Genomic DNA, 21,787 nt, shown 5'->3' on the forward strand with positions numbered 1-21,787 from the left:
AGAGGCAAGAACATAACCAGGAAGAGGTGACTCCGAGTGGCGAGGTGAATGTGGTATGTCTTACGTTGGATGATTACACCTTACCATGCCACCCGTCTGTGCCCTAGCAGAAGGCGAAATCTGAGATGAGTAAAGACTCAGAAAGGTGGAACCAAACAAGCAGTTGGAGTTTGTTCCCTTAAACTCGAATCAACCTGAAGCCACTTCAAGGATCAGTAGCGAGATGATGCTTAAGGTGCACCATGTAGCAACTCCTCTCCGAACACCAAGGACATGTTCGCTTGGAGCCACGAGGACATGTTTTCATACAACACAACCTTCCTGAGACTCCCAAGGAAATGAACTGTTGCACCCCTGGAATGCCGAACACCTACGAAAATTTTATTGCTAAAGCTAGTTTAATTATTGTAAATTTATGTTTTCATGCATACACTACAAATCCTAATGGAAGAGTTGTTGTGTTTCAATATCGAGTTTCAAAAGGGTAACAGAATCTTCATCAACGTAATCTCTAATAGAATCTCCATCAACGTAATCTCCATCAACAGAATCTTCATCAACGTAATCTCCGTCAACAAAGTCTTCATCGACTATTTACCTCCCTGCGGAACACCAAAGGAACGAGTCACGCCAGATGCTACTTTGTCCTTCCTGCGGAGAAATGCGGGTCAACCCTCGGTCACCCGAAGATAAAAACTTACCTTCCTTGTGAGTGTCAACATGCGGGAGCGGGTCCAATTACAGATTGTCCGAACAACGTACCTCCTGCAAGGCCAAAAGGGAAGGGTGAGTCAAAGGCCACCTTGTCCCGCCACAACAGAGAGCAAGTCCAACCCCGAGGCTACCCAAGAAACTTACTCCGATCTCCACCACGATGAAGTATGGGATCAGCATTAGCCTGACCTAAACTTACCCTTTCTTGCAATGTTAACGGATGGGAGCGGGTCAAATCCCAAACTGCTTGAACAACCTACCACCCCACGAAGGATGATATGTGAGCAGGAGGCTCAACCTCCTCGTCTGGGAGAGCAGGACCAGCCCTCCTAGCGGCCTAAAAAGCTTGCCCCGAACCCCATCAAGGTGAAGGAGTGGATCAACCGCATCGCTGTCCTAGTTACTTCTCCCGCGGGATAACAGAAGGAAAGGTAGGCTAAAAAGTAGCTTTATCCCTCGTACGACGGAGTGCGGGTCAGACCTCAACTACCCAAAGGCTAGTCAAAGACTTACCTTCCTTGTAAGCATTAATAGGCAAGAGCAGGTCCAGTAGCATACTGCTCAAACTACTTACCTCCCCACGAACCAAGGAGACAGGTCGAGCTAGAGGCCGCCTTGTCTCCCAGCAACAGAGAGCAGGACCAACCCCACAGCTACCAGAATAACTTACCCTAGAGCTACGAAAAAGAGTGGGTTCAGTGCCAGCCTGACCCAAAACTTATCCTTCCCTACGGTGTCAACGGGCAGGAGCGGGTCCAGTAGCAAACAGCTTGAACAACCTACCTCCTGCGGGAAACAAAGGAATGGATTGAGCCAGAGGCCACATTGTTCCTCCCACGATGGAGAGCGAGTCTAGCCTCGAGGCTACCTGAAAACTTACCCGAACCCCCATTGTGGCGAAGGAGCGGATTAGCCACATAATTGTCCAAATTACCTCATCGGGGGGCAAATGGGCAGTTTGGCTTGATGCATTCCGACTCCTCTCTGACGGAGTGCGAGTAGTCCTCAGCTACTCAAAGACGAAGACATACCTTTCTCGTAAGCCTCAACAGGTGGGAGTGGGTTCAGTTACAAACTGCAAAAATAATCTACCTCCTTGCAGACCAAGGAGACGATCGAGCCAGAGGCTACCTTGTCTCCCAGCGGCGGAGAGCGGGATCAGCTCCCGGCTACTCAAATAACTTACCTCTACCTCCAATACGACAAAGTGTGGGATCAGCGCCAGCCTGATCCAAACTTACCCTTCCCTGCAATGCCAACGGGCAGGAGCGGGTCCAATTACAAATTGCTAGAACAAGCTACTTCCTACGAGGATGAAAGGGACACATTGAGCCAGAGACCACCTTGTTCCTCCTGCAATGAAGAGCGGGTCCAACCCCAAGGCTATCTGAAAACTTACCTCGACCCCTATCGCGGCGAAGGAGCAGAGCAGTCACATCACTATTTGAATTACCTCATCGGGGGGTTAAAAGGGCAGGTTGGCCTGAGGCATCCTGACCTCTCCCTGATGGAGTGCGGGCTGAGTCCTTCGACCACCTGAATGCTACACCAAGGAACGCGGACATCAACAACATAGTAAAATACTGCAAGCACATCGCTTCATAGCCCAAAGGGCCCAAGTTTGCGAAATCTAACTCCTATGAATCTAAGGATAAAGTTATGATAATCTGCTTATTTTTCAGTCAATAATTAAATACGCAATGTCAATGGGCGGAAGCGGGTCCAATTCCAAACTGCTCGAACAATCTACCTCTTGTAGGGACAAAAGGGATGGGTTGAGCCAAAGGCCACCATGCAGCAAAGAGAAGCCTGACCTCTCTGTCACCCGAATACTTACCTCGGCCCCCATTGCAGCAAAGAGCAGCTCGTATTATTTAATTCGACTCCATGGCCATGGTGCTACTCGGAGGGACATAGAGGTGGGCTAGCAAAATGCTTCCCAGCCTCTACCCCTCGAGGAGGCAATCCGAGTCTCCTTGACGTGGCTTAACTCTTAGGGGGAATTTTCATCCCCTCCAAGTCGATGGTAGTGGACGAGGGCTGACATACGCTATTGACACTTTTTTTTCCAGTTGCATATGAAAAGAAAGTACGGCAACGCAAAATGAAGAACTATAGGACTAGCTGGCATGAAGTGCATCCGAAAGATCGATAGTAAAAAAGAAGGAAATTGGCTCAAAGAAAAAGCGAAGAGACATCGGCCTCGTCAACAATATTGGTAAAGGCACCAAAAGGATAACTGACTAACGAAGGCAAATGAGGACAGTATAAGCGGGGAGTCATCAGTCAGTGGGGTTGTCGGGGGTGGGTTCGGCGCTGGAAGGGTGAACCATAAAGCTCTGGATGACTGAAACCTCCCGCCCGTCGCGGACCCCATAATTCCCTGCGTCAAATCCCCCAAACCAACCTTAAAAAAAGAGAGAAAAAATAAATGGGGCACCCGGAAGCGAATGGCCATAGAAGATAAATAGTAAACAGAAAGGATAATGTTATTTAGAACATAAAGCTGCAAGCTTACAATGGACAAGTTACAACATGAAGCCGCAAGCTTACAATGGATAAGTTACAATGTGAAGCGACAAGTTACAACATGAAGCTGCAAGCTTACAGTGAATAAATTACAACGTGAAGTGCCAAGTTACCACATAAAGCCGCAAGCTTACAATGACATACAACATAAGTCAACTAGATACAACAAAAAGTCGTTGAGGCACAAGCAAACCAAAGCCTGATCAGATCATATTCCAGTAGAAGTGGAAGATAGGGACCTCCATCATTATGACGTGCCAATAACGCTAGAGGTTATCTTGAATAAAATCAACAAGCAATGTAATGAGGTAGCTAATTAGGTCGTACAGTGACAACAACCGCCAAGACGCTACCAAGAGTCACACACCTACTGTGGAGAGGTATGAGAGACTATTGGAGGAGGTGAAGACAGGGTGCGAGATGACGATAAGAGGGTAATTTTGGAGTTTAAGAAGAACTATTGCGTGCTGGAGTGTGCGAAAATGAAGGATGAAAGCGAGGTTGAGCTTTGGAATAGGAGGTTTGGAACTAGAACCTCGAACAGTAGAGAAGAGCAAGACCCTTCAGAGGAATCGATGGAATTGCAGCCGAGGAGAATCAACCATCAGTAGGTGGGATTACGTACAACAGAGTTACCCTTAAGGGCACTTGGAGTTAGATCCCTCCCGATGATAGCAGCTCGTTCCATGGACACTTCATCCGAGAGAAGCTCTCGCACACTCAGAGCCCTCAAATTGCATCAAGGATTCTAGGGGATATGAGTCTTCATCTTTTCCAAGCCATTAGTGTAATCAAACTACCAGGCATCATCACGGACACCACGGACATATGACAACTCCTCCTGTAGACCCTGGATGGTAGCATCACTGGCCTCCAAAACGCGTCTAGCTTCTACTTGATTGGTCTCCAAGTCCCTCCGCCGTTTCCTTTCATCTTCCAGGGTCTTTCTCTTGTCTGTCAGAGACTAGGAGATTTTCTCGAACTCCCCCAACAACCACTTGTACGACCGAGCATCAGAGCCTTGCTGCTTGCGCAGCTCCAAGCTGTCGGCCTGCAGTTGCTCAAGCTCTTGCTGATAGTTGTTGAGTGATCTTTGTAGCCCATCCCTCGCCTTGAAGGCAAGCACCACCTTGAGACGAAGAAGGCCAGCCTCATCCCGGGGAATACGCTTCACGAAGCGACGAGAAGGCGAATAGCCGCCTGATGCCCTCAATATTGACGCAACTGAAAGGACGCTATCGAATACAAGCATAGTTATCGGAAGACTTGCCAACAAAGGCGGAAAGGGAAACGTTACTAGGGTTGCCAAGCGACAAGGAACCACCTCAGACTTCGGAGCCAAACACGAACCCCCATATAAGAGCATACTGCAGGGGTGATGGGACTCGTCGTCCTGGAGATCCCTCGAACAGCGTCTAACCCTTGAGTACCTACCCACATAATCTAGCGGGAAGCAAAGGAGACCCTCGATCCTCTGACAAGGTAACATCGACGGGCCACCAAAGGCACCAGTAGAGTAAGGCAAATCGGAGAACCACGCCGCATTAATGGCACCACTACCTGAGCAACACGCCACATTAATGACGTCGTCGTAGAGGCACGCCGCATTAAAAGACCCTGACAAAGGGAACAGTAGTGAGAACGTTGGTCACACGAGGGCCGGCACAATCTCCCCCTAGTCCCCCCCCCCCCCCAAACTCCCAGTATAAATAATGATCCTCAGGTCTGAGAAAAACTCTCAAGATTCTCTCATTATTTAAAAACTTCAAAAATACTCTATTGACTTTAGCATCGGAAATTCTCTGGCCCCAAAGCCGCCCTCTCCCAGCTTCTTTCTTCTTCGTTTTCGCAAGCCCAACTTTGAAGACCCGAGTTGCTATAACCTAAACCAAAGGCATACGAAACATGACGTTAACGTGGTGAACTGATATTCAAAGAACTCCAAAGATTTCACAGTTATTACAAGGTGAGCCATATGGATAGTATTGGGAAAGAAACGGCTCATCAGCTAAGCATATGATAAGAGGATGAGGTAGGAATAATTTCTGGAGTTTATGAGGGAAAATGTAATTGTGGATGCTATGATGTGAGCTTCTGGAAATTGTTTGAACAAGTAATCTCTTTCTACAAAAACAAAAAAAATAGATATATTCAGCAATAATTTTGAATTCTACAACGTAATATAATCCACACCATCACAGTCTTTGAGCTAAATCATGTTTAGCTGCTCACAAGCTCTCAAGTTTAATTGTTTTTCCAAGTATTTATACAAGCCATTCACAAGCACTCAAGTTTAATTGTGCACAACATGAGGATCTAGCCCCATTTGCTTCCTTGTTTTCCCAACAAAGAGATCCCTGGACTTGATCATGCCAGGAACAATTCCAATAATCGTCGTGAGAGGGAATTGTGCCACCGCATCTTTCCTTCCAAGTGAAACAATTGCCTTCACAGAGCTACTAGGCTCATAGATTGCCATTTTGCTTTCTTTTCCTCCTGTTATCAATAGCTTCAAGTTCTTTGCAGCCACTAGAGCATGTTTTTGTGCCAAATATCCTTGTTTGATTTCCTACAATACCAATTTTCATGGAACATTATTAGCACATAAGATTTAGATGCAAACTTCAGAAGATTCAAAATGGCATGATGATGCTTAACTTGTTGCCTTATTGTAAGATCCGTTTGATTAATGCATAGAAACTCTTTTTTTTTTTTTTTTTGGTCGAAGAACCCATCAAAACGACATAAAATAAAATAAAATAAAAAGTATTCTGCACCAATAGCATCAGGAAGCATGTTTTTGAGATAAATGCACGTTGAATGATGATCTATATTCTGGGATGACACTTCCTTTTCTTTCCTTGCTCTTCTAAGATTACACATCTAAGTTTTTCCCCTTATATTTGTTATAAAAACATCGAATAGAATGAATTATAGTGCATGACTTGTTTGAAAGAACATATTTAAATTGGGTATCATAATCCTACGGCAAACAGCTGAACAGACCAAAACAGAGTACTATAACAGTTAGCGCTGTGAGAAAATGAAATATTTCAAAATTGATTGCCGTTTTCTTACCTTATATGTCTTTCATGTTTGTGGCAAAACTATTAGTTTGGGCCCAGAACGGCAAGATATGTAGAAAATAAACGATACCAGCAACCGAACAAACCCAAATAATTACATTGTGACAATTTGCACTTACCGGAATATCAGTAATATCTCCAATTGCAAATATGTTCTTTCGACCCTTGACTCTCAAATTCTCATCAACCATCAACCTTCCGTATGTATCTAAGTTATTTTTCAACACAGTTTCCTTGAGCCATGCTGAACCCAGTGGTGTCCCAGTGCACAGAAAATGGCAATCTGCTCTGAAAATTTCTCCAGCTGAAGTTTGATAAGTTTTGCTTTCATTTGAAACAGAATTCAAATCCACTCTTTGCTCCAATTTCACTTCGACTTTCTTTGATTTTAACCAATGCAAGGACTTTTCGGAAGCTTTTGGTCCAATGAATTCTAGCAACCTTGAACCATTATGCACCAGAGTAACGGCCTTATCTGGAAAATCAACTGCAATTTCTCCAGCAAGTTCAACACCAGTGGGGCCTCCTCCAACAATTAAAATGGAACGAGCTGAATTTATCTGTTGATATTCTGCTAGTGCAAACATTATATCATTAAAAACAGGTAATGTCCAACTAGTGTACAGATATTCCTTTTCTCAACACAAATTTCAAAGTAGTTGCTAAATATTATTCATCTATGATGATATTTATCAACTATCTTGCATCCTAATTGTAGTCCTCTTTGAAGAGGATGGAGATTCCAAGCCATTATGGCTGCAGATGTATAGGTCAGAGTAAAAAACAAACAGGGGAAGGACAAGAACACCTGCCAAGAGTAATAGGTTCTCTTATTTGCCAAACCTCTACTAAGATATTTACATCATCACGAGAATGTATTTAATTGAACAACTTTTGTTTCCCAAGCATATTGCTTCTAAACTACCATAATGCAGCCATCATCAAAACAGAGAAAAACTCCCAATTGTATCAGCAGTCGATGTGGAAGTGTAAGCAAGAAATGAAGATAATGATTCGGTTCCTCTATAGTTTCACCTGCTTTGTATTGATCAAGTCTCTCAGTTCTAGATTTTGGGACACAATTGGCATGGCCGGTGGCAACGACGAGGAAATCATAGGGAATGAGACGGCCTTGTGCAGTCAAAACTTGGTTTTCAGTGATATCGATGGCAGTGGAGGTAACAATGCGGCCATTGGTGAAGTAATCTCCATGGTTGATCACCGACCTTTCAGCGAAGGATGGCTCCACCATCGCTCTCAAGCCTGCCCACGGAATCTCAAAATATTCCTTCCTAATTTCAATTTGTATTTCCATCAGCACCAAATTAAATTATACAAAAAAATAAAATAAAATAAAAAAGAGTGATGGAAGAGAAAGAGAGAGCGCACGGATCAATGAGGGTGACATCGGCGTGGAATTGGAGGGATTTAGCGAGGAGAGAGCCAGCCACGCCTCCTCCGATGACGACCAACCTCCTCCTCTGCGCTTCCATGTCTTGCTCCTCCATGGTTTTTGCTTCTCTATCTTCTTCGATCGCAAGACTAGACGATTTCGGGCGCAGACTTGTCAAGGGTCAGCAGGAGGAGGAGGAGCAGGGAGACGGGGTCTTGGTAGTCGGTACGTAACGTTAGTATTATCATTTATTGTAATATTAATTTTTTCTCTATCATTTATCAAAGAATTGCCAAAAGTTCCTCCCATATAAATTAGTTAATTTATTCTAAGTTGATTGCTTCAAATTGTCAAATATGATCTAAACGAGTCTATGATCTCACTCTCTAATTAACCATCCCTTTAGGTGTCGTTCGGTTAGTGAGTTGAGTTGAAATGAAATAAATTAAAATAAAAGTTAAAAGTTGAATAAAATATTATTATAATATTATTTTTTTAATATTATTATTATTTTGAAATTTTAAAAAATTTGAATTGTTTATTATATTTTATGTAAAAATTTGAGAAAATTATAATGATGAGATGAGATGATATAAGTTGAGATCACTTCTCAATTCAAACGGAGCCTTAGAGATCTATTAACTAATTAGAATCATCCACTTAACCATTACCGAGTAGTATCGACTATCAATAGTACAATCTATTAAGATTCAACGATCAAGATTTTAATTTATTGACTACTTTTTCATTATCTTAACTATCAAACTTAAATTATGAGAGTAAAGGAGCACATGGAAATGAAGAAATCCATTTGTTTTGTAGATCTAATTGTAGAAAAAAATACAGTTTATTTGTTTTTGTTGTAAAGAAATCTCTAAAATATCTCTGTAGTAATAAACTTTAAAATGTGAATATCAACCCATAAACTCCATGTCCATGAAAAGAAGGGCATGCACTTACACGACTTACCCATGCACATCACTGTACTATAGCAAAACAAACAGAGCCTTAGTTGTGTCCGAAAAGGTTTAGTTGGGATTAATGAATGAAGAATGGTCATAAATGCTCATGTTTGATTATTTTTAGCCATAAAAATGTGGAAAGCTTTATCACCAAAAAATTATGTGTGTTTTGCATCTCACATGCAATATTTTTGTTGCAATTAATTAGTTGTGCATTGATTGCATTTTTGTTAGAAAAGAAAAGCAAGTCATTCTCTGCAAAAATAGTTTCAAATGTGTTTGGCTATCACTGTTATCTATCATCTGTTTTCTTTTTCTTTTTTTATCAAAGTCCTTTCAAACAAGGAGAGAATTAGAGCTCTAAATGTTGAGCTGAGTTAAATTTTTTATAAATAATAATGAGTTAAGGCTATCACTATTATCTATCATCTGTTTTCTTTTCTTTTTTATCAAAGTCCCTTCAAACAAGGAGAGAATTAGAGCTCTGAATGTTAAGCTGAGTTGAATTTTTTATAAATAATAATAAGTTGAGATAGTAGAATGAATTTTATAGTGTTCATCTAAGATAAGTTTAGATATGTTTGGATACTAAAATTAGTTTAGATGTATTTATAGAAAGTTAAAAAAAATTCTGGGTCCCACGTGTAAAGAGATGTTGAGTTGAAAAAGGTTTTGAGTCCCACATTGATTGAGCTGAATTATTGCATATTTTATACATTTAAAACCAATATATTTTATTTATTTCATTACATTATTATTGATTTTAGATGAAAAATTGGTTAAAATGAATAAATCCAAATTGTGATTTAAATTGGTTAATATCATGATTTATGGTTAATTTTATAACTTGTGATTTAATTGGATAATGTTCATTCACATGCACAATATATTTTTGAGATTCTATTATTCTTTTATTTTTATTTTTATTTTTATTTTATTTCTAATTTCTATTGTTTTTATAGGTCAAGAAATGAAAAGTTTGAGAGAAAAGTCAAGGTACCAAAAGGTCAAGAAATGAAAAGTTTGAGAAAAATCAAGTTTACAGAATGGACATACTTTAGTATTTTAATCATAACTTTTCACTCAAAATATCGGATTGATACTATTTTTAATGCGTTGGAAAGTTATCTTAAAGGGTTACAAAATTGTCTCTAATAAGGATTTCCAAATTCGAACTCCTGAACCGCGTACGTGGCTGCCAAGTTGAGTCTTAAAATTTAAGCGATTTTATGTGCGGCAATATAAAGACATTAGGGTTTCTTTCCTATCCTATTTAAGCATATCATTAGCACGAAATTGGAGACTTTTGCAGAGCAGTGCCGCACATTTGAGAACTCTTCCAGGGTCCAATTGCCATTCCAGCCGCCTCCTTCATTGCCTACCACCTCCATCTCCATTCATTTGGCTTGTTCTTTTCACTCTCTACTATTTATTTAATTTTAGTTTAAAGTTTATGGAGTAATTTTGAGATTTTTGGCTTAGAAATTTGGGCAATTTATTTGCTATTTATTTTACTTAATATCGCTATTTTTCTTGCTCTTTTAAGATTTCATTGAACAGTGATTACAATTACTATAGATTAATTTTGAGAATTTGTGATTTGAATACAATGATGAATCCTAGAATCTTGATTTTAGGACTTTTCAATTTTCAGTTCGTATTTTGTCAATTACTTTCTAATTTAGTTTAATTCTTAGCTTAGTTTTATTAATCTCTTAGTTCCATTGCATATTAGATTGATTAAAGTTTAATTAGGACTTAAATAATTTCAGTTTTATTGTTTAATTTTCAGATTAATTAAGATTGTTTAGTTTAGTTGATTATTTGATTGTTAATTTCAATTTGTTAGTCTTTTACATTTCATTTCGACACTCAAAAATTCAAAAAATATGTACTAGTCCATGACTAGTACATTTTTCATTCTTGTTGCACTTTTCCATCCATTGCACATACCATCATTTTTATTTTCTCCTTGTGAATATTTTCATAATTTTAGATGAGTTTGATTTTAAGTAACTTTCCCTGAAGAGACGATCTAGGAATTTATTTCTAATTATTACGTGACACTCTCCTGCACTTGAGATAGCCTTTGTGCTAATCATTTTTAAGTGAGTCACACATATAAAGAGGTTTTGAATTGAGATGAGTTTAATGATTTGAGATTTTGATGTTTAGACATTAAATTTAATTTAAAATTAAACTCAGTTAAGCCCAAGTTCCAGACGGGACCGACATTAAATGAGTAATAAATATTATGAATCTATTTTTCTCATATAAGAATTTGAGGAAATCTTGTTCTTTATTTTTCAAGCTTTCTATAATTTTGAACATGAGTATTAAGGACTAGGCATGTACCACATAAATTTAACTGACTGAACAGTGCACCATATGTGAGGGGTCCACACCAGATTATTAATCCCTTGCCAAATATCTAACAAAGTGGAAGACTCGAGATGCGGGGACAGAAAAGGGACCATATTAGTCATTTAACACACCTTACAATACTTATAATTTACCTTTCAATTAACAAGGTTATTGTTTTATGAATAATTTTTGTATATTAAACTTTTTGTTTTTCTTGGTTTTATTTTAATAATATTCTTATAATTAGTGATAGAATATTATTCTATCTTATAATATTACTTTTCGTTCTTTATCTTATCATCTTTAATCATACTGACGGATATGACATACTTTTAGTGATTTTTATAGATTAATTAAATAAATAAAAGGCTTTTTAAAATATCAACTGGTGTGACTCAAAATTTAAAATAAAAAATTTTAATAACGTATATCCATTAAACATAGGAAGAAAATAAACAACAGCTATTCTAAATTAATCGCGAGATAATATATATATATATATATACACACATTATAGTTGATAACCCAAATTCAAGCATCCTTTTAACATTTAAAAGGAAAAAAAGAAGAAGAATCAAGCAATTTCACTTTTGAATTAGGCTAGAACAATCATCAAGCAAGTTGTATCCATATAGAAATAAGAGAGTACATGATATTTAGGAAGACACTATATATCAGGAAACAAAATCCATTGCATTCTTGTATGAAGGGTTTTTCTTCTTTTTCAAGGACCATATGAAGTCTTAAGATCAATCAAGCCATCCATTCCCAAACCTCATTCTTTATTTCACACTTTCTATGTTTCATTGGATTTGAGTGTTGATCATGACATTTTGTATGTTGTATGCCTGCAGAAAGCACATCTCTGCTTATTAAGTGTGCTGGAGCCTGGTCATGTCATTGTCACTGTTGCAATAAATGGGTGAATGATGTTCCTATCTATACAACCTAACTCATATTATTAGTCTGTAATTTTAGATAGATATTTCTTGTATACTTCCCCCTATCTCGAGCATTTTCAGAAGATGAGGATTTGAGTAGTCAAATAACTTCAGCTACTCCTTTTTGCTACAGTAATGCAGGTTTGGGATGAGATGAAAATTTTATATTTTATTTGAAAGTTTAAAATATTATGTTTTAATATTATTATTGTGTTAGGATTTGAAAAATATGAATTGAGATTTGAAAAAGTTGAATTGTTTATTATATTTTATATGAGAATTTGAAAAAGATGCAATGATAAGATGAGATAAGATGAAAATTTTGTATCTCATCCTACCCCCAAACCTGCATTTTTATCTCCAAATGACATTTTATTTTGAAAAATTTGTTTCACCAACCACATCCCTTTACTACTTTTCTAGTTTCTCTTCGTTTTACTACTGCTGGTTTGGATAGTAAGATAAGATAAGATAGTTTAAGATAAAAGTTGAATAAAATATTATTAAAATGTTATTTTTTAATATTATTATTGTTTTGATAAGCTGAATTGAGATTTGAAAAGATTGAATTGTTTATTATATTTTGTGTGAAAATTTGAAAAAATTATAATAATGAGATGAGATAAGATGAGATAAAACACTCTTTAAATCCAAACAAACCCGTCACTGTGATTAAAGATTATAAAATAATAAGGAACTGAGTAGCATTGCATATAATTTTATGTGATTAGATCAAGAGTATAAAAATCTAGAATTTGAGGGAAAAAATAGTTGTGAAACAATAGTTTTAAGTAAAAATTAAATTATTAATTAATATATAGAGTCATTTACAAAATATAAAAGAAATATGAAAAAGAATTATTATTAAAATATATAATATAATATTATTACTTTGACTTTAGAATGTATAGTCCAATGTGGATTAACATCTTTAATAACTTTAGCTTTAGCCAAAACCCATAATTTTAAATTCCGTTCCGGTGTAATATCCTGTATACTATACCTCCTCGTTTCGTTTCATTCCAAATTTCAAACAAAATGCTACATTCCCGGCACTAATAACTTACTAGACCCCAAATCTTTATGACTTCACCCACCCAACCTATTCCCTATCGACGCATTGACACCACGTGTTCTTTTGGTGCTTCAAACCTACTTCATTTTGCAAGCTTGTTTTTGTAAAATAATCAATAATCAATTCCTTTCTTGCGTTTCAAAAGACATGCAGACGATACAAGCATATAGTGCCAAAAATGGAACATCCACGCACTGGCAAAACAAAAAATCAATTTGCATCTCAAAGTAAACACCAAAACTGCCATGGTTGTTCCCATAGCTTCCATTAAATTACACCATAACATGTATCGGCTTGTCATTCCAAGTGAAGTTTGAACAAAACTGATCTATTCATGCTGGCATGTACTCACCATTTTGTTAACAGAATAACATCAAATTTATCTACCCAAAAAGACATGAGGCATGAGTACAAAATTGTTTCCATGTCGATTCATGGAGAGAGAGCCCTTTAACAACAGTTCGATGCATCAACTTATAATAATCGATAACTCGAACAAGCTGTCATCATGAGACCTTTCGATTTAGGTTCTTCAATCCACAACCAAGACATTTAAGTATAACAGTCCCTGTGAATGGATCTGGCTTTATAACAAATTTAACACCAAGGAAATCTCTTATGTGTCTGAGCATTTCTATTCCATATGGTGAAAGCTTTGCAGAGCGAACCTTTGAAACATCTTGCGGACATAATGCACAGAGAAGAAATAACAATCCCTACAAAGCAGTTGTAACGACAAAGATAATTAGAGGGGTGTAAAAAAATAGAATCGATCATTAAGAACACACATTTGAGTTTTTTTTTTTTCTTCTTTTTAATACTTATCAGCATTAAAATTCATTCTGAAATCCAGATCCTCTTGTGCAAAAGCATTCGGTATCAACCATTCTCCAAGGATTATGGCATCGGAATGCATTTTGGGATCAAAAGTCCATCCAACAATCATTTCCACAATGTTGGCTGCCGAGATATTTTAGCTTCATTTTGCAATTAATGTTATATACACCAAAAATAAAATCTAAGGTGCAGATAGGGAATTACACAAATTTAGAGGAACTTCAACCACAATGGTAGAATGATTGGCATTACCTAGAGGCCCTTGTATCATTCTACGAACAAAAGGTCCACTTAACTCCTCAAAACTAACAAAAGAAGAGTGCAAGTAGAGGAAAATTCAACAGTTTTCACTAAATCTGCCTTTAAGAAAGTCTACTGTTTTCAGTAATTTCAAAAACCACTGATAGGGATTGAACTATTCACCAAGTTATGTACAATTGGTCCCTATGTTGGAATATTTACTAGGTTTTTATAAGTTGTATCCATAAAACAAAAAGGATTTTGCAAGTGGGTTATCTGATGTTCTTGTGCTTTCTGAAAGTAGCCTTTAAGGTCCAGAAAAGAATTTACAAGTAATTAACAAAAGGCATGCTGAAAGGCCCTAGAAACAACAGCATAACCGCAATTTAGATCCTCTACAGTGCCCAGAGTAATATACCATGTGGATTTCTTTTTTTGATAAGTTAACCATATGGACTTCTTGGAATCACAATGGTTACTTTCAAGCCCAATGGTATGGATATTGCCAAATCAGAACTTAAAGCATTAAGTGCTGATTCAGCAAAATCCATGCCATTGAGTTTGAAAGTAACGATTGTATTCAATGAAACCCACCTCCTAGATTACTAAGAACTTTAGATGATCTTGATGCAGAGAACCCCCTGAACAAATCTTTTCATGCATAACTGTTTATACCAATCAAGATAGAGTGTATTTGTTGGGTTCACCCTTTTTTTTCCTTATTCTTATTCATTCATATTGAGAAAAAATGTGAAAGAAATGGACTAGTTGAGGGCAAGGGGATTGAGCTTTGTCAACTCAAGCACCAAAACATAATAATGCACATAGCCAAATCATAGTTCTGATGCTTTTTTTTTTTTTTTTTTTTAAGAGAGTGATTTTATTCATGATTAAAAAAAAAAAAACAAGAAACTCGAGTGCATAAGGTGTATACCTTAAATCCAACTAATTATCAAAAGGAAAAGGGCAAGAAAATCCTGAAGGTTAGAACTAGAAAGGGTAACTTTCAGAATTGCATTAAAGTCAATGCATCTATTTAATAAATTAAACTTTTCACCATCGCAATTTGAACAGGACATAGCAAATTAACAAACGCCTAATTAATTACAAGGTCAAAAAACTAATTCAAGTAGTTGGTTATAGAACTTAAACCATTAATTGACCAAGAGCTTAGGCTCAAAGCGCAACTACTCGCCAGATAATGGGGTGTGCGTGAAAGTGATTCTAGATCAATTGGCTACATATGTAAATTACAAATGAAAGCAAAAACTTTAAACCATTCAGTTGAATTAGAAGAATCCATGGCAACAATTACTATAAGAGTTTTTTGATAGGTTATATAAAAAAATATATTATGAAATTACATGCTAAAACTTTTCACCACAGGAAAAAGGAATATATTTTCATCTACCTTTGAGGCTTTGCCTATGTTATGTTATATAAGGATGCAAGAAGCTTCAGTAGTGTAACCAATGCAAACAACTACCATATGTCTTATAAGCATCAATAGCATTATATGAATTTCCAGCATCCAAAACAAATGGAACAAGTGTTCATGATTTTCTGCTTTTCTTTTCAGTTTCCTAGAATGTATTTAGGCGTTTCTTTTGTATACTCCCTGTGCCTGTGTACATTGGGTTCGCCTATTTCATTCGTATTAATAAAGTTCTTTTTCACTTATAAAAACAATCCAGCATCCAAAACAAATGAATGGCCAGTCTAGTGCCAAAAGTATCCAAAAAGAGACATCTTAACAAAACAAAATAAGACTGTTAGTCCTCTAGTAAAACATGAAGACAAATTTAGTCCAATGAACTAGAAAACGTAAAGATAAAAGAAGGGGGGGGGGAGGGGGATTAAGAAGATGAAAAAAGCAACAGTGATGGTATGCAAACCTGATGTGTCGAATCTACCACACCACCTTGCTCGATTTCCCCGAGTAGAATAGAAGCAATTTGCTCACCAACATATTCGGGAGGCATTAACTCTTTCTTCTCATCTTCAATGTCACCTGTTTCTTCTTCCCGTGCATAAGCAATAGCAGTATCAGCTGAGATGAAGCAACCGGCATTAGTTTCCGCGACAAGTGAAATTCCATAACCAGGTGAGCTGCAATCAAATAATTTTTATCTAGATGAGCCAAACTACTAGCTTAATTAACATGAAAAATACCATAATGGCATTAAAATATATTGTCAAAGTAAACAACTAATGCCATCTACTTAAAAAGAAGACATACTTTCCAGCTTCTGTGCCTGCTTTGTGATCAGTAAAGATGTGAACATCAGGAATAAAGTGATTAAAAATTCCACGAGCAGCATGTATCATGGTATTTTCAAACTGGGAAGACACCCTGGTCGAGAAAGTAACTCCTCTGATCCTTTTGACCATTCCAACATCAGTCCAGGTGACCGCCTGCAAAGCAAATCATATAAGACAGCTGCAAAATAGATAACTAAACACAGATACACGAATCCTCACGTTCAGACTTTGAACAACTGGAATTGTCAAAACAACTTCTCCACCTCCATGAGGAGGAGATCCACGACTCTCTATTTTTAGATTTAATCCTTCTGAAGGAACTCCGAAACGCTTTAACAAGGGCAAGGTAGTAGACCGGAAAGTATCCACAGATGGATCCTTAGAATCATTTGTAATACCTGAAAAGAACCAGCATAAATCATATTATTACTATTATTTTTTAAGTATATGTCCATTTATTAATTACTCAGTATATGACCAATAGAGACATCTTTAAAATGCTCAAGACCTCAACCTTACAACACATAATTATTAACCAAAAACTCAGAAAAAAGAACCTTTTTTAACAAGTAATCGAAGATTTTATTAAAAAACAAACATGGGTACCTTTTAGCCTTATAGTGAGGGGTTTCTTTGCAAACAAACCAAGCAAAATCAGTGGCTCCAAGAAATAGCCAATGGACCGACTGACACCACAGTCATGGACAAGATGTCTCCCACCCATCACAATGCCGGGCTTGTACTTCAATTTGGTCCCTGCCACACATATCAAATCAATATCAACACATATTACCTGTTTCATTATTTATTATACCAGTCTCGATAAATATTGAATCACTTTGCAAAACACTTACCAGTTTCGTTAATTTCAATGATGCAATCATCAGAGACCTTCTCAAACAATCGAAGGAGGGAGACCTCATGTTGACGGAGGCCAGGCAGTGTATCATCGGCACGGATATCCTCAATCAAAATGGGACTAGATGAGAGCGTGGCCAGCAAAAGCCTCTGCCTGAGGTTCTGGCTCCCCTTAAGCCTCTTGTATGTCGTCTTCCCCATTCTCCTCTCTCTTTCTCTCTCTTTCTCTCAGCCCAAAGTTCAGATCCACCTCTAATAATAAGTTCATGTTAGTTGTGCTTCTCCAGTTAATCAAATGAGCTTTTGAATTAATAAACATAAATAATCAATTATCTATAAAATGATTACCCATATCACTATAACTCAGCCAGTTCAAACATTCTACCAAAACACATTTCGATGTGTAACACCCTAACTTCATAGAGATTTTTATTTTGCTATTTATTATTATTATTTTATTCAGAGTTTTAAAGTAAAAATTTAGGTGAAATTATTATTAGGCTATTAATCCGCACCCATTGTTTGAGGTTTACCCTTTGAGTCTAGAATTGGACCCTGGGCCCATGAATTTTATATGAAGCCCGATTGAGGTTTATTGGAAAATATTGGATATCCCATGGACCTAGATAAGGCTTAGATGGCTATGGATTTTATTGGACCCAATAAGTCGATTAAAGCCCAGCTAATTTTATCGAGCAAATGAACCCATATTTATTGGGTAATAAGCTCAAGAAATTATTTAAAAACCCATACATATTTATTGGACGAGTTGGGCTTATTTTGGATCCAAGACCCGGCCCATTGGAATTGAGTAAATGACTTTTCCCATGAAATATAGGCAAGTCCAAGAATTTAGCTGGGCCCATTTAATAGCACAACCTACGGTTAAGCCCAATAAGATTTTTAAAAGCCCAGAATAGGCCTATGGATTTACCAGAAACCCATGAGGAAGCCCATGAGCCTTGGCCCAAATGAGAGACCCATCCCCACGTAAAGACCCGCCATGCACTATTCTCCTTCCCCTAGCTTAGGGAGGCCGCAATATGAGCCTTCAAATACTCGAACTCCGCACTTAAAGATATATATATTTTATAAGTAAAAATATTATATATATCAATAGGAGTAACCAAGTACACTGGGCGTATACAAGGAACACCTAGCCCATACTAGAGAGCCCCTAACGACCAATAAGCCAGTGAAAATTAGAAATCTATCCAAAATACACCAAGCCCTAATGGGAATGGAACACACCTCCCCAACCCCAACCCCAACCCCTTGCTTAAAGATATATATATATATATATCTATATATATACATATATATAATAGGATACATAGCTCCTCTGTTTTGCTCTCCAAGGCTGCAAACCACGCAGAAGCCACTGTGAAGATCCCACACACTACCATACGCACAGCTAACCGAAGCTCAAACTAACTCTTCTCCCCACCCATTTCACCATTCGAGGCTGTCCCCTGCCAAAAAAGAACAAAAACCTAATTGCCCCAGAGAAGACGAACGCAAAGACCAGCAAGCCACTGGAAAAGGACCCGCAACCAATGGGAAACAAGCTCTAGTTTGCCCCTGTTTGTTCAAACGTGATCCTGCTCTTGATCGTCGCTGCCAACCGTCAAACAACTTGGTTCTCATTTCAACTGCTGGTCACGTCACAAACCACCCAGAAGTTGTAGACCAGACCTCCATCGTCAGACACGACTTATTAATGTTCAGGTTCCGCTGTACACCTCCATTCTGCTATCCATAGTTGCACCGCCTAAGCCATGGAACTAAGAGCCTCCTAGCATCACCAACTGCCCTCAGTTTGTCTCTCTCCCACCTCCAAGTTCAGCCTGTCACTCTCCCATTTAGTCCAGCCACATATTCATGGTACCTCTCCCTCATGCTCTCTAAAAGAACCAGTTAAGTGCATGATGTTATAGGCTACCGGTGTTCTACCGCTTTAATGGAAAGGCAACTTGCATTGGGTGTTTTATTTGAACTTGTAGTCTTGTATTAGAAACACGGTAGTGGGCTATGTGGGTGGCACAGGTTTTATACTTAAACTAATTGATGGACACATGGGTGGAATAGGTAACAACTAACAATTAAAATGGGAATGGATCAACGTCACAAGATTGGGTCATGACTAATAAGCGTTTTGAACTGTAGTGATTAACTTTGAACAGATAAGAGTTTGGCTTTACAGATATGGCTTAATATCAAAAAAGCTTTTAACTTTTGCTTCTCTTCATTGTATAAATTTATACAATCCTTTTGCAAAGTGGTCCGGTGTGGCAAGGTGTACCTAGGCTCTAAATTAGCCACCAGCTTGGCAAATGCCTCATGCTCCACATGCCTAAATGGCAATTCATACCAGATGAAATATCTGGCAATCATCACCCTAATTTTTTTAAGATCATATTTTCCTAATCCTTGAGGACTAGATCATTTACCATCATCCGTCCTAAACCCCAGACTTTGATGGTGTTTTATCCTTTCCAAGATTGTTTTCTCTAATAGCAGAGATTTCTGGTCAAGTCTCTTGCGTTAGAAATACATATGTGGTGTGACAAGGATGAAATGCCATTTTTATAATGGCATCCAAGCCTCAAGCAATAATTGCATCGGGCTTTAGGGTCAATGGGATCAATAAGCTCAATCTTTTGAAAATGATCCCATACCATTAGATTGATTGCTAGAAGCTTTTTTGGCTGTTTTTGCCTTTAAAGGGAGGAATGGTGCAGGGTTTTGGATATTTATCAAGGAAGGTATTAAAGGACTAGTGTTTTCCTCCAAATCCAATGAAAATTATGAGCAAAACCAGAACCACCACCACCACTGGGTGTTGTACCACCAATACCACTAAAGCTATCTTCCATCTATTTAAAAATAATAATAATAATAGAGAGAGAGATAGAAATAGAGGAGAAGCCAATTAAAAAAACAAAATGAAACTACACACAAAGCATATTGGACAGTATATGCTGGTAGTATATTGATAGTAGGATATTTTCAAAAAAATAAAAACCCAATGGAAGAAGCCAGTAGCTACACACAAAATATTCATGGTGTATGACAAGTATGCAGTAAAATAACTAAGATGAAAGGCAAACCATAACAAGAATTACTAACGACTTGTAATAATGCTAGAAAAGAGTGTAACACATTTCAAATGTTTATTTGTCAAACATTTGACCAAAAGCTAAATACCAAACTTCTATGATTTTAGAGAGCCAAAACCCAAAAGCATGCTAGTTGGAGAAGAATAAAATGGCCCAAGGAGTCAAGGACTATAGAACAACATAACAATGATTCTTCTAATTATATGGCATAGACAACATTTAATATTACACAATTTGATTAATACTAAAAAATAATGAAGAGTTAAATGCTAAAAACATCAATCTTCTGAAATATTCAAATGCCAATGTTCTGCCAACAGCATGTATGAACAGGACCAATAAGGGGAAAAAAAAAGACATTACAAAGAGTTAACTTGGTAAACCATCAACTTAGACCTAAATCCAACACATAAAATTGTTCCTAAAAATTCCAAAAGCAAAGTGTTGCATCCAAGAGAAAATTCTATTTGGATCGGTATTAATATTTATGAAGGCTTCTGACAATAGGTGGCATATGAAAGATTCTGCAACTTTTGTACAGTTCTAGCAAATGGTGTATAATGTATGCATATAAAAGGAAAACATTGCCATCCATTTCAAACAAAGCTAAAATGAAAATAACCGAAAGAAACGTACCATAAGGTTTTTTTTGGTCTGAAAATCATAACAGAAGCAGCAGCAATAACGAAAATTGGAAGTTTAAAACGAAAACGAAAAAATTCATAAATTCCAACTATATTGCAATATTTTCTCACCTTGATTTTAGCTCTCTTACAAAGACAAAAGCAAAGTTACTCTCCAGCAAAGGAGCTCTAGATTTACAAGACAGGAAATAACCAAGAAGAGAAAAGAAAACAATGAAAAAAGAAACCACCAAAATTTTGAATGTAAAAGCGACTGAAACGAAAAAACCCTATACCCAAAATCCTAGGGAATCAGAACCTGTTAGGAGCTGGCCACTTTAAAATAGACCCAAAGAAAGACCCAGTTCACACTTCGATTAGGATAAACCTACCCTGCCTTTACCATGCTTGAAAAATCTAAAGATGGCATTCCATCTCTCAAGGCATAGGCTAGCAACCATTTGCTAGAATTATACGTACTGTTCCAGAGAAACCATACAAGCAAAGAAGATGAAAATGTGAATTTTGCGCTAAAGGATACCTTTCTTAAATTGGATATGCTGATTGTTGGAGAACCCGGCGAAGTCAATGGCCAAAAAAAACTACGCTAAACGGCGATTCCGGCGAGTTCCGGTGGGAGAAGGGCGAGAGAGGAGAGATTAGGGTTTTGGAGTCTGGAAGTGGGAGGTATGACGATCGAACTGGGATGGGGCCCGGAGTTTAGTGATTCAATCTTAATTCTTACGAAACGGCGTCGTTTATTAAGTCAAAACGACGTCGTTTT

The 21,787-nt window shown here is 37.6% G+C and overlaps 2 protein-coding genes and 1 long non-coding RNA gene across 4 annotated transcripts in view; 1 reads left to right on the top strand and 2 right to left on the bottom strand.

Annotated features, from left to right (window-relative positions):
- The window catches only part of LOC121241071, a 31,412-nt gene extending 17,209 nt beyond the window's left edge, over nt 1-14,203 (top strand). Inside the window, exon 3 of the long non-coding RNA XR_005935652.1 lies at nt 14,094-14,203. This is a non-coding gene — a long non-coding RNA (uncharacterized LOC121241071). The remainder of the gene's footprint in view (nt 1-14,093) is intronic.
- LOC121241069 (apoptosis-inducing factor homolog B-like) lies at nt 5,392-7,960 on the bottom strand. Its single transcript, XM_041138669.1, has 4 exons — nt 7,719-7,960; nt 7,365-7,621; nt 6,449-6,900; nt 5,392-5,812 (listed from the first exon to the last, which is right to left on the bottom strand). The coding sequence occupies exons 1-4, from the start codon at nt 7,835-7,837 to the stop codon at nt 5,537-5,539; spliced, it is 1,104 nt and encodes a 367-aa protein (XP_040994603.1). The 5' UTR covers nt 7,838-7,960; the 3' UTR covers nt 5,392-5,536.
- On the bottom strand, nt 13,260-21,719 carry LOC121241068 (probable RNA 3'-terminal phosphate cyclase-like protein). 2 transcript variants are annotated; one of them, XM_041138668.1, is made up of 8 exons: nt 21,545-21,719; nt 21,136-21,176; nt 17,258-17,513; nt 17,010-17,159; nt 16,623-16,801; nt 16,381-16,556; nt 16,037-16,250; nt 13,260-13,780 (listed from the first exon to the last, which is right to left on the bottom strand). In XM_041138668.1, exons 3-8 carry the CDS (start codon nt 17,460-17,462, stop codon nt 13,571-13,573), a joined length of 1,134 nt encoding a protein of 377 aa, XP_040994602.1. In that variant the 5' UTR covers nt 17,463-17,513; nt 21,136-21,176; nt 21,545-21,719; the 3' UTR covers nt 13,260-13,570. The 2 variants fall into 2 exon arrangements, with proteins under 2 accessions (XP_040994602.1, XP_040994601.1); XM_041138667.1 differs by lacking the exon at nt 21,136-21,176 and having other exon boundaries at nt 17,258-17,511.
- Nucleotides 21,720-21,787: the final 68 nt, after the last annotated feature.

This window comes from Juglans microcarpa x Juglans regia, chromosome 7S, assembly GCF_004785595.1.
Source record: "Juglans microcarpa x Juglans regia isolate MS1-56 chromosome 7S, Jm3101_v1.0, whole genome shotgun sequence".
In the NCBI taxonomy this organism is placed as follows: domain Eukaryota; kingdom Viridiplantae; phylum Streptophyta; class Magnoliopsida; order Fagales; family Juglandaceae; genus Juglans; species Juglans microcarpa x Juglans regia.